Source organism: Meleagris gallopavo, chromosome 1, assembly GCF_905368555.1.
Source record: "Meleagris gallopavo chromosome 1, MGAL_WU_HG_1.1, whole genome shotgun sequence".
Classification (NCBI taxonomy): domain Eukaryota; kingdom Metazoa; phylum Chordata; class Aves; order Galliformes; family Phasianidae; genus Meleagris; species Meleagris gallopavo.
Genome location: NC_139404.1, coordinates 49,926,559 through 49,937,915, shown reverse-complemented (window position 1 = coordinate 49,937,915; position 11,357 = coordinate 49,926,559). Strand labels below are relative to the sequence as shown.

Below are 11,357 nucleotides of genomic sequence, written 5' to 3'. Positions count from 1 at the left end.
CCTTCAACTTAAAACCATTTCCCCTTGTCCTGCTGTTATCTACCCTTTCAAAGAGTTGATTCCCCTCCTGTTTGTAGGCTCCCTTTAGGTACTGAAAGGCTGCAATGAGGTCACCCCGCAGCCTTCTTTTCTCACTTCTCCAACAGTGACACAGTCTAAAGAGATTATAGGCATGGGGTTATGGCTAGACTCCATGACTTCAGTGGTCTTTTCCAGCATTAACAATTCTATGATTCCGTGATCTTTTTTCCCACACCTGGTGGCTTTCAGGCACATTTGAGCCCACATGCTTGGGGAATACCTGTGCGTGCTGCAGCCACGCCGGACTCCTTTGTGACAGGACCCCATGTGAGGAGCCAGCACGGTGGTCTGAGGACTTTTTTTCCCCACCGCCCCCTCAGCCCTTTCCAGCACACCCTCTGCCCGCTGTGGCAGACGACTGAAGGACACAGCCCCTGCCAGCAGCCCGGCGGTGGGCCGTTCCCAGTCTCAACCGGGAGAACTGGGTTAGTGTGCTCCTCCCGGCCGGCAGGGGGCGCACTGGCGGCGCCCCATGTCCCCTCCCGCTCGCCATACGGCGGAGCCCCGCCGCCAGGGGGAAGCAGCGCTTCGCCGCCATCGCCTCCCGCTCCGGCCGGAAGTCCTCCGCGCGGAGACCGTTAGGAGCCTCGGCTCGGATTGGCTGGCCCTAGGGTCACGACCCGGAGGTGGATCGGCCATGTTGCTGGGTGACCCCGCGAGCGGCGTCTAGAGGATGCGGCTGCCGTGAGGCCCCGGGGCGCCTCTCCCGACTCGTGCGGGAGGTCGGGCCGGCAGTGGGCGTATAGAGCGGTGCCGGGCCGCCCGGACCAGGCCGCAGGGCCCCGCCGATTCCGCTGTAGCCGGGCTCGCGGCCCTCAGCTGACGGCCTCGGCAGCTCCGGAACATCCCTCCGGGAAGGGAGAATTGGCCGCAGCCTCCCGCTCCTCCTCTCTCCTTCGGTCGGCCGGCCGTTCCCCATGGCAGCGTGGTCCCGGCAGGTCGTCCTGAGCCTTTACCGGGCTCTGCTGCGCGAGGGGCGCGGGCTGCGCTATACCGACCGGGATTTCTACCTGGCTTCCATCCGCCGTGAGTTTCGCAAGAACCGGGGGCTGCAGCGGCTGGAGGATAAGGAGAGGCAGCTGGAGAAGGGGCAGGCTTTCCTGCAGAGCAAGCTGGGGGGCCTAGTGTAGAGCTTCCCCGCCTCCCCCACTTCCCTTTTCTTTCTAAAATCTCACCTACCGCGGGGTGATGACTGCTTCCTGCCCATTGCTACCTTGAAACTGGCCAGAAGGTGCCTCCACAGCCACACCAGGAGGGCTCTCCTGTTCTCTGAACAAATGCTTTAGGTCACAGGTAGGTCCCTTATGCTGATATAGCCCTGTTCTTCATGGTTACGTGACAGTTAGCTTTGTGCAAGCACATTATATTTTGCCTTGTGATGAATGAAGATTGCCTGGATTCCTGATCAGATGAGGTGGGCACATTGAATTTTAAGCAGTATCTTCACTTTAGAAAACACACAAGTTCAATCAGGCTCTGACCCTTCAGCTGCCTTTACCTTAGAAATGTAATCTTAAATCAAACTGGGAGAGTTTTCTGGTGTTTTCTTTCTGTTTCAATCCACCCATATGCAGAGCAGTGGTAGAATGTGTTTTGCATGTGTGGTTGACCAGGGAGTCTCTCTGAATTTAAACATAAAGGTCAGAGGTTAAATGGGATTTGGAAAAACAAACAAACAAACGAAGTGCATGCATAAGAGGACATTAACATTTGTGTTATACAGGGCTTGTATGAAAACCAAACCCAGCAGCCTTGAGGGCAGAAGTAAATATCAGGTGGAAGCGAGGAGTTGTTCCCTTTGTGGTGCGCTGTGGTTTGCAGTGCTGACTCCTGGATGTCTTTGAAATACCTGGTACCAACTGTTGTCAGAAATAAGTCTGAGAGTGGATGCTCTAAGGCTCTTGAGGTTTTATCAGTGACAGGAGGTTGGCAGTCTGTGTAGCCATATCTCTGAGCAAAGTTGCAGGCCTTAGACGGAGGCCAAGAAGATAAATTGGTGTAAAATGGCTGTGCTCCAGCTGAAAAGCACCAGCTAGAGTTGCCTTGTCGTGACCCATTTGTTTGATGCTCCTTTCCAGGTGAGATGGCGGGCGCTGGGCCGCGCAAAGGCAAAAAAGACGACAATGGCATTGGCACAGCCATCGACTTTGTGCTGTCCAACGCCCGGCTGGTGCTGGGCGTGGGTGGAGCTGCGATGCTGGGCATTGCCACGCTGGCTGTCAAACGGGTGAGCTGGTGATGTGGGGAGGGAAGTGAAAAGACATGGGATGTTGACATTAGATGGGGAGGAACGCAAAAACACTGGGCCCTTATCAACTGAAACCGTGCCTGGTGATGTTCCTTTAGATGTATGACCGTGCAATCAGTGCTCCCAGCAGCCCTACTCGCTTGAACCAGTCAGGAAAGAGAAGCTGGGAAGAGCCAAACTGGTTGGGATCCTCCTCACGCTTACTGAGCCAGGACATGAAGACTAACCTCAGCCGCTCCCTGCAGACCCTTCCCACCGACACTTCATCCACAGACACAGGTACAGAGCACTGTGGCATTTCTGTGTTGCAGAATCGTCTTGGCCTGTCTACCCTGTTAATCCTTTAAAGGAATATGGAAGAAGAGAATGCTCTCTCTAGCCTAGTATTTTGATGCTTTTGTTTTAAGTTGATCTATTGTTAGCTTCCAGGATTAGAAGTCAGATTGGGAATTAGTGAGTAATAGTCATCTCTATAGGCATTATTCATTTCTTTCATTTCATGGACTTGAATTTTATTCTTCTTCAGGCTTTTCTTTGAAACTCTTTGTTGCTTTTCTTTGGGCCTTTCCAATTCATTTGCCTCTTTTTAAGAGAAGACTTAAACGGCGAATCGTAGAATCACAGAATCCTTAGAGTTGGAAGGGACCTCTGAACACCATCTTGTCCAATTCTCCTGCAATTAACAGGGACACTCACAGCTAGTTCAGGTTGCCCAGGGACTGATCCAGCCTGGCCTTGAAAGCCTCCAGGGATGGAGCATCAACCATATCACTAGGTACCTGTTCCAGTGCCTCACCAGATTTTTTCCTTATATCTAACCTAAATCTCCCCTCTTTGAGTTTGACTGTGCTAGTCATTTATGATGTTATTTTCCATGTTATTTCTATGATCTTTCTAATAATTTCTGTAACACTTTTGGCCTTTTTAGTGCTGCTTATCACTAAGCTAGTCTTCATCAAGCTGTAAAAAGGTGCTCAGCAGTTGTCTTTCCAAGTGCAGTGATAAGCAATTCAATCCTTAAGTGTTTTTTAATGTGAATTTTTGTGTTAGTTTGTTGTTCTCACTGGTTTGATTTTTAGGAGATTTTGGGAGTTTTACACTTTGATTTAAAACAAAAAAGTGTGGGACGTTATTAGGCTGACTGACTTTAAAACTGCAAAATAACAATCAGCACTTCCTAGGTATTCTACAAGAAATTCAGCTTTGGGATGGCAATAGATTTTCTGCTGAGGAAGTATTAAATAACTAGACAGCTTTGTTAAAGGGGAATGAAGACCATTTGATCGGACCCACCAAAGATGAGGATTGGGGCCCAAAATACTTAATAAGACTGTCTCATGTATTTGGCTTAAAAATTAAAATGCAAGGTGAAAAAATAAGTTGTTTGATGAATAGTCAATAAAATGACTTTGTGGTTTTGTGGGTTACTTCCTCGTCACACAAATCCTGAGATCTATCCAAAAGACACCAGTGAGACAAAAGACAGCAGCAGCTGAGGCTAAGCAAGCTGGATCTGTGTGTTGTTTGGTAAACCATTCTGTATGTGTTGTGAGGTGGCCATGTGTCTGTTTCCAAACAAGTGTGTGACAGCTGCTTGCCTTAGCAGTACCACTGATTTGGGAGATTCTCCTGCACTCTGTTAAGTCCTACAGCCCTTCCAAAGGCTAAGGATCCCCCAGATCTGTAATTATTCCTTAATTCTTATTAATGACTTCTGAAAGTCTAGGTCTGTGCTCTTAGAGAGAGGGGTGCTCAGATCATTCCTTAAGGAAATCAGTCTGAAAAAGAGGGTATTAAAGAAAAAGTGCAGATTAGACATTGCTTTATAATTGGAGCAGCGATGTAAAGCGTTATGATGTTGTTATACACATAAGAGCATGCTCTTAGCTCTTCATTCAGTTAAAATTTGAGGAGGTTTTCAATTAAGGCCATGATTGCCTGAGCTCTACTGGCTCCAAAATCCATCATTTTACCATTTACCTTACCATTCTCGTGTATGATGATCAGAAACCTGATTGCTTTTTTCCTGATGGTGTGATTTCAGATCTCTTACCCTGGTTACAACTGGGTTTAGCAAATGTGTTGTAAAAATCCATTGTAAGGTTAAGAATGTAATGATGTAATGATGGTTGTTGAGGGATATTTTGGTGGTCTATTGGTCTGGCATCATATTCAAAGCAGCTGAACTTCTAACGGTGCTGCATTTTTTATGAAATGTAGCTAAGAAACTGTCCACATAGCCATTAATGTTCTTGAATATTCTCATACTCTTCTTTTGACTGATACCTGTGTAAAGCTTGCAAAATATCTGCTGTAAGCTTTTTTGAGATCTAGGTGACGTGCTTCTGCTGATCATTGCACAGTGAAACACTACAGACAATCAACAGTTTTCCTTCTGTCTCGCAGACTTTTTCCGACCCACAAAACTCAAGCAATCTGCCAAGAGGAGTCAAGTGGAGCTGAAAAAATCCCGCCTTCGTCTGTCTCTGCAAGAAAAGCTGTTTGCTTATTACAGGAGGAAGGTAGCTATCCCCACAGAGGAGCAGGCCCTGGCCAAGCAAGCAGCTGTGGACATCTGTGCTGAGCTGCGCAGCTTCCTCCGTGCCAAGCTGCCAGACATGCCCCTGCGTGACATGTATCTCAGTGGCAGCCTGTATGACGATCTGCAGGTAATTCCTGGGGCCACGTGATGGGTCGTTATTCAGCAGGCTGATGAGACAGGAGCGTTTCAGGCGTCCCTCTTGGCAGTGCTGTCTCAGCACAACATTCTTCTGTAATAAGGCTCTTGGTGTCACGTTTCCCACCGTGAAGCCAGGCATTGATTACTGCAGTACTGTTTGGACAAGCTTGAGCAAGCTGCTCTGGATTTGTCTGCAAAGCATTTGATTTTTGCTCTTTCATTTCTCTGGACTGTCCTGGCTGTTCTTTCCTTTTCCTTTTTGCTGTGTTTTTCTTGTTGCTTTTTCAGTACAGTTCTGTTTTCTCCCCATTCCTTCTCTCTCCTTTCAGATAGAAGATAGTTCCTTTAGAACTCCTTTGCATTCATGTAGGTCTTCCTTACTCGTTTTTTTCCCTTTCTTTCCTTTTTTTTTCTCTTTTCTTTATTAAATGCATGACCTTGACTGAACAGCAGTCCCTGCTGCATATCTGCCCGGTGGAAAAATGCCCATGGCTAAAGTGAGTGATTCAGAGGCACACTTTTTTTTTGTTTGAGTCAGAGCTCTGAAATGGAGTGCTGAGTGTCAAGTGAAACTTAGATCTGAGTTCTTAATCACATTGGTGAAAAGAGATCTTTAGTGACCTTTTTCTCATCAATGTGGCAGACAAGGTGAGGGTAGCACCTAGCTCTTGCATGGAATAATTAAAACATGGCAACTTAAACTTGTCTAGAAATGCCTTCAGTTTCTAATTATTGTGTGGCATTGCTGTGCCTTGCGCCAGCTGCATCTCGTACCTTTGAGTAATAGGAGATAAAGTGATTCTTCTGTATATAGTCCATGTCAGATCCTGAAGTATTTGAAGATATCTAAATAGTGAGTACCACATAAGCTTTATCTTGTATTATAACTTGGAATTGCTTATTAATGATGGGAAATAGCCTATCAAAATGTCTTTTGACAACAAGAGGCTGTGAATCCCACACAGAGAGGAAACTGAGGCAGCTGAACGTTTATTCCAAGTTTCTTTGAACAGAAGGCATTCCAAAAGGCGGTGAATAAAATGGTGTGGAGAGAAAGCTCGTTCTTACTGACTTTTCTCTCTTGTGAAAGGTAGTGACAGCTGACCATATCCAGCTTATTGTGCCTCTGATGCTGGAGCAGAACTTGTGGTCGTGCATTCCTGGAGAGGAAACTATCATGAACATTCCTGGCTTCTACTTGGTGCGTCGAGAAAACCCAGAGTACTTTCCCCGTGGGAGCAGCTACTGGGACCGCTGTGTCGTAGGAGGTTACCTTTCCCCCAAAGCTGTAGCAGAGACCTTTGAGAAAGTTGTAGCTGGATCCATCAACTGGCCAGCAATTGGGTCTCTCTTGGATTACGTGATCCGTCCAGCAGCTCCCCCAGCAGATTTGACACTGGAAGTCCAGTATGATCCAGAACGGCGTCTTTTTATTGACTTCCTACCATCCCTCACTCTGGGTGACATCGTCCTTGTGGCCAAACCCCATCGACTGGCCCAGAATGACAACCTCTGGCGACTGAGTCTGCGGCCAGCAGAAACAGCTCGCCTCAGGGCCCTGGACCAGTGCGATTCTGGCTGCCGTTGCTTGTGCCTGAAGATCTTCAAAGCGGTATGCAAGTTGAACCCAGCCCTGGGTCACCTCACTGCCAGCCAGCTCACCAATGTCATCCTGCACCTGTCCCAAGAGGAGTCCAACTGGTCCCAGGACATGCTGGCTGATCGCTTCTTGCAAGCGCTGAAGGGCTTGATCCGTTACTTGGAGGCAGGTGTCCTCCCTAGTGCTCTGAACCCCAAGGTGAACTTGTTTTCAGAGCTCACCCCAGAAGAAGTGGATGAATTGGGCTACACCCTCTACAGCTCTCTCTCAGAGCCGGAGGTTTTACTCCAGACGTAATTGGGGCCTTAACTGGGGAAACATTGATAGGATTTAGGCAAGGTGGACTTTGAAATGCGTCTCCTCCTGCACCACTCCCCCTTCTCTCACACTATCTACTTTTGGTTCATTTGGTTCATTTTTATTTCCTGCTGTGGAGTTGTTGCTCCCGCTGGATTTCTTGGTGCTACTGGTCCATTTCCACCATCTGTGCCCCAGCAGGTACCTATTGGCTATGGAAAAGAGGCTTACACTGCAGCTGTAAGATCACTGCATAAATCTTGCTGATGCTTAAGTGTCTACAAAAACAAAACAACAACAAACCCAACCAACAACACAACTATGCACTTCTTTCCCCTGCAGCGAGTCTTTCTTGCTGCAGTGAATCCGTTTTGGTCTGAAGAAGGTGGAAGTGGGCTGGTGAATCCAGTGACAACTTCAGCAGACTTGCACTGAGGTCCTTTCCTTTCCTTGGGTCAGACTTTGTCCTTGTGTTTCTTTTTCTCTGCTGTACCACACTGTCTCACTTTCCCTTTTTTTTTTTTTTTTTTTTCTTTTTACCAAGTCATGCAGAGCAGACTGAATGAAATGTTCTTGTTAAGGCTGTATGTTGTATGTCTGAGTGCATCATGATTAACAGTATTTAGTGCAGTAGTTCTTTAAAGAGGAGAGTGCATATGGCTCTGGCTCCTACAGAGCCTTCTTACCCGTTGTCATCTGGATTCAGGAGTATAGCTTGTCCAGTATAGGCACTTCTCACAGGTGTTACTACAGGGAGGAAGAAGCTTTTGTGGTGTCTGTGTGATGAGGCCAAAGGAGTAGGGCTTGTTGTTCCGGCCTAGCCAGATTTGCTGCGTGTTACTGGTGGGAATGGCCATGGGGATTGGGAGGTAGGCAGCTCCTCAGATGTCTCCCTGGCCTAGAGGAAGAGAGGCTGATTATGGAAGATGGGTGGGAGGTGCACATGGGAACAGAGATTATTTTTTCATCTTTTCTGAGTTTTTTGCTGTTCTGGTTTATAGAAGCAGGACTTTATGCCTCAAACGGTTTTGTAGTAAGCACATGTAAGCCAGATTTTCACCAGCTGTATGTTGGTAAGGGTGACAGGGCTAAACTGATGTCATCAGAGAGGGTCTGTTCCATATGCTGATGTTATTATTCATATGCAGAGTTGGCATTTAGAAAGGAACTGTCATTGCCATTTGCTCTCACTGTGTGCTTTAGTTCTCTCCCCTGGCATCTCAGAGCTGAGACAGTTTCCCTTTCCTCATTCCCCTGTGCTGACTTTCCAGTGTTCCTAGTTTAAAGTTAACCATTAGAAAGCTGGTGAGGGCACACCTTCCCACTCTGTATGGTTGGACCTATTGATCATGCACTTCTGCCCACTCCTGTTCACCTCTGCTATCAGGCCATTCTTCCTTGGCTGTCCTCTCATCTGCTGCTGGACTGTGGTGTGGCTTTCAGGGACAGCTGATGCACTGTGGGTATCTCTTACACTAGCTGCTGTACTCTGTGCTGCTGTCAGTCTTTTGGCCTCCTGTCTTCAAAGAGTGGGAGCCCTCCTGAGTCTGGGGCTATGCATATCTAATGATAAGCACAGCCAGTGTTACAGAAACATAACCCATCTTTAGTACCTTTTTTTCTGTTGCTATCCAGCCTCCCTAGCCAATGAGGCAGAGTTCAGAGGGAGCAGGTATCCTTTTCTCCTCCCTTCCTCTCAGGACTCCCCTTTGACAAGGAAGTTTCAAGGTGAGTTTCAGGAGTGGAACCGAGGAGGAGAGTCTTTACACCTTGTTTTCTTTTTAGAGGCAGGCTGGTGAGATGAGGTAGGAGCATCTTTCTCGGACGATCCGTCCATTTTAGACAGTGTGTCAGATAGTATTCTGTATACAGTGATAACATGACAATGCATTTTAAATTATTTAATCCTTAGGTTACAGGTATTTTCTAGACTGCCAGATGCATACTTTTTAAAGTGTATGTGTGTATATATATAAAGTCTGTAGTCTGTAAAAGGTAAACAAATTCTCTTTGTATGATTTTGTGTTTCGTATGTTGTGCAGCAGTCACTGTTGCTCACGTGTTGATTGCTCTTCACTCTGGTTCCCAGATTACACCCACTTTTCCCAGCCCTCCACTGTTTTTCTGTCAGCCTTCCTTCCCTAGAAGCAGATGGATAAGACTTGGAGCCCACAGGTTGTTTGGGGAGATTCCCCTTTCTTCTCATTACTTGAAGGTCAAGAAAAATATTAACGTATCGGGGTTGTCAGGCATTTCCCTTCTGTTCATTTATTCAGTGTGATCTCACCATCACTCGGTGCTGAATCCAATGCCATGGTCTTCATGTGGAACTGAGCAGCAGCATGGTTTGGAATGATAGAGACTATAATTGCAAAGGTGAGACGTAAGCAGCAGGAAGCCACTGTCTGAGCTGCTTAAGAACAGCTGCCACGTACATATCTGTATATAGAATTTTTCACATGAATGCTTTTACTTCTTCCTGGCAACCTAATGAATTAATATTTTATGGCCATTTCTTGCTGCTATTGAGCTCAATTTGTGTATCAAATGGAGACTGAAGCTGCCTTTTTGCCTTTTCTGTAGACTCTGCTCCACTTCACTTGAATCACGTCCATCATTTCTTCCCTTCAGTTTTTCCCTGTTCTGAGCTAGCCACAAGCCTGTTCCTGGGAGGCAGAAGCTCCCCTCCTATGGACAGCCACCACCATAGGCAGCAGCTGCCCTGGCAGTGGCGGTCTCAGCAAAGGCCAAAGATGTAATGGGTCAGAGGGACACTTGCAATGAGGAGTGTTTCAAGAGCAGAGTCAAGTGGAAGGGGTGATAAAAGCAGGGAAGAAGGAGCAGAGCAACTATGCAGGAAATTTACACTAAAGTTGTATGAAGCTTGTGGATAAATGGATTGTTGCAGAGTCTTTTGAATCAGCACCTTTCAGTGTTAAATGGGGTACATATGTTTATATACAGCCAGGAGGGCTGAATTACAGGTAGGCTCCTTTCTCATCGGAGCTGTAGCACAGAGCAGGAAGACCTAAAGATGAATGTGAAAAGGGCAGCTCTTGGCCACCTTCCTGGCAGAGCAGCTCAGAGACAAATTGATTGTAAGGGGGCCCGGAGCGTGCATTGCCTGCTTGCTGCCTGGGCTCCCGGAATGCCTTGGTGTGTTCTGCTGTAGTTTAGCTTCCACAAGCTTCTCACAAGATTGTCATCTGGTTCTCTGTACATGCGGGGCAAGGACCAACTCGCTCAGCAGTGGCTTTTCACAGCTGCTGAGCTTTACCACTAATCTTTTGGCTCAGATGAATTTCTTTTAAAGTGTTCAGAAGCAATTACGGAACCAAGAGGCTGCTTGCTGCCTCTCAACCCGCACTCTGTGTGGGTACTTGCAGTGTGCAGTGAAGAGATGATGCCCCGTTGCTCCTAGGTCTGGAGGCTGTGAACTTGTAAGGGGGAAAGTCTCAAGTGCATGGTCTGTGACAGAGTGCGTGAAATTCTGAAATAAAATGACTTTCCACAGTAACCTGATTGTCTCCGATGTGTTTATAAACAAAGGAGCGTCTCTGCTTTTGTGCCAGGGAGGGGCGTCACCTTTCTGCTGTCAGCTTTCTGCACCACACCGTTCTCAGGGGACTGTCATGCCCCTTGCTGATTCACTGCTTTCCCTTTGCAGCTTGGGGCGCTCTGCAGCTGCCTTCAGAACAAGTAGGTTGGCGCTGCAGCACGCTCGCTCCTGTCAGTGCTTGCACCAGTCACAAGATAATGATGGCTCTTTGCCTTTTCTCTTTTCTCTGACAGCTCACACGCCTGGGCAGGACCCACGCTTCATGTGGTTCTCCAGACTTCACAGGCTTCTGTGCATCTTTTAATATTGACTTTCCTGCACAGCCTTTCCCTGCCCTTGGCTCAGTGACGCCTTTGTTTCTACATGCCCCGGTGTGCTCCTCTCTTATCCAAGCATCAGCCTCGGGGCGGTGAGGAAGCTGCTATAGCTCCAGTACGCAGCGAGCCCCAGTTTTATGTGTCTGCTTTGGGAGGTGGGGGAAGTGTTTGACATAAAGAGAAACATGAAGTGATGCCACTTCTGATGAATCCCTGCTCCTTAATTCTCAAAAGACACGCTAGGGTAAAGACATCCTATGAGAATTGTTTTAATGAGGGCTAAGCAATTACCATTTAACTAGCTTGGAGAATATGTTGTGTTAGAAAGGGAGTCTCCATCTCTAGCATTATTCTTCCTGATACCCCTTGTCTATTTTTTTTCCTTTAATCTGTTCCATGATAGAAAAAGATCAGGTGAGATCAAGCATATTTCACATCGTATGGTCTCTTATGGGAACAGCTAATACAAGGTGCTCTGTGGAAGTTGTGCCAGCTATGACACCCCTCGCATTAATGCCCTTGGAAAGCTTAGGGCTTGCAATCCATGTTTAATATATGTAGTAGTTTGCACTTTT

The 11,357-nt window shown here is 47.1% G+C and overlaps 2 protein-coding genes across 2 annotated transcripts; both read left to right on the top strand.

The window, feature by feature from the left end:
* The first annotated feature begins 672 nt into the window (after nt 1-672).
* Nucleotides 673-1,253, top strand: MIURF (mitochondrial elongation factor 1 upstream open reading frame). The gene has a single exon (XM_085226170.1). The coding sequence runs from the start codon at nt 999-1,001 to the stop codon at nt 1,209-1,211; it is 213 nt and encodes a 70-aa protein (XP_085082296.1). The 5' UTR covers nt 673-998; the 3' UTR covers nt 1,212-1,253.
* On the top strand, nt 1,228-10,423 carry MIEF1 (mitochondrial elongation factor 1). The gene is made up of 5 exons (XM_003202256.5): nt 1,228-1,374; nt 2,160-2,308; nt 2,428-2,608; nt 4,736-4,998; nt 6,100-10,423. The coding sequence occupies exons 2-5, from the start codon at nt 2,165-2,167 to the stop codon at nt 6,904-6,906; spliced, it is 1,395 nt and encodes a 464-aa protein (XP_003202304.1). The 5' UTR covers nt 1,228-1,374; nt 2,160-2,164; the 3' UTR covers nt 6,907-10,423.
* The last annotated feature ends 934 nt before the right edge of the window (nt 10,424-11,357 follow it).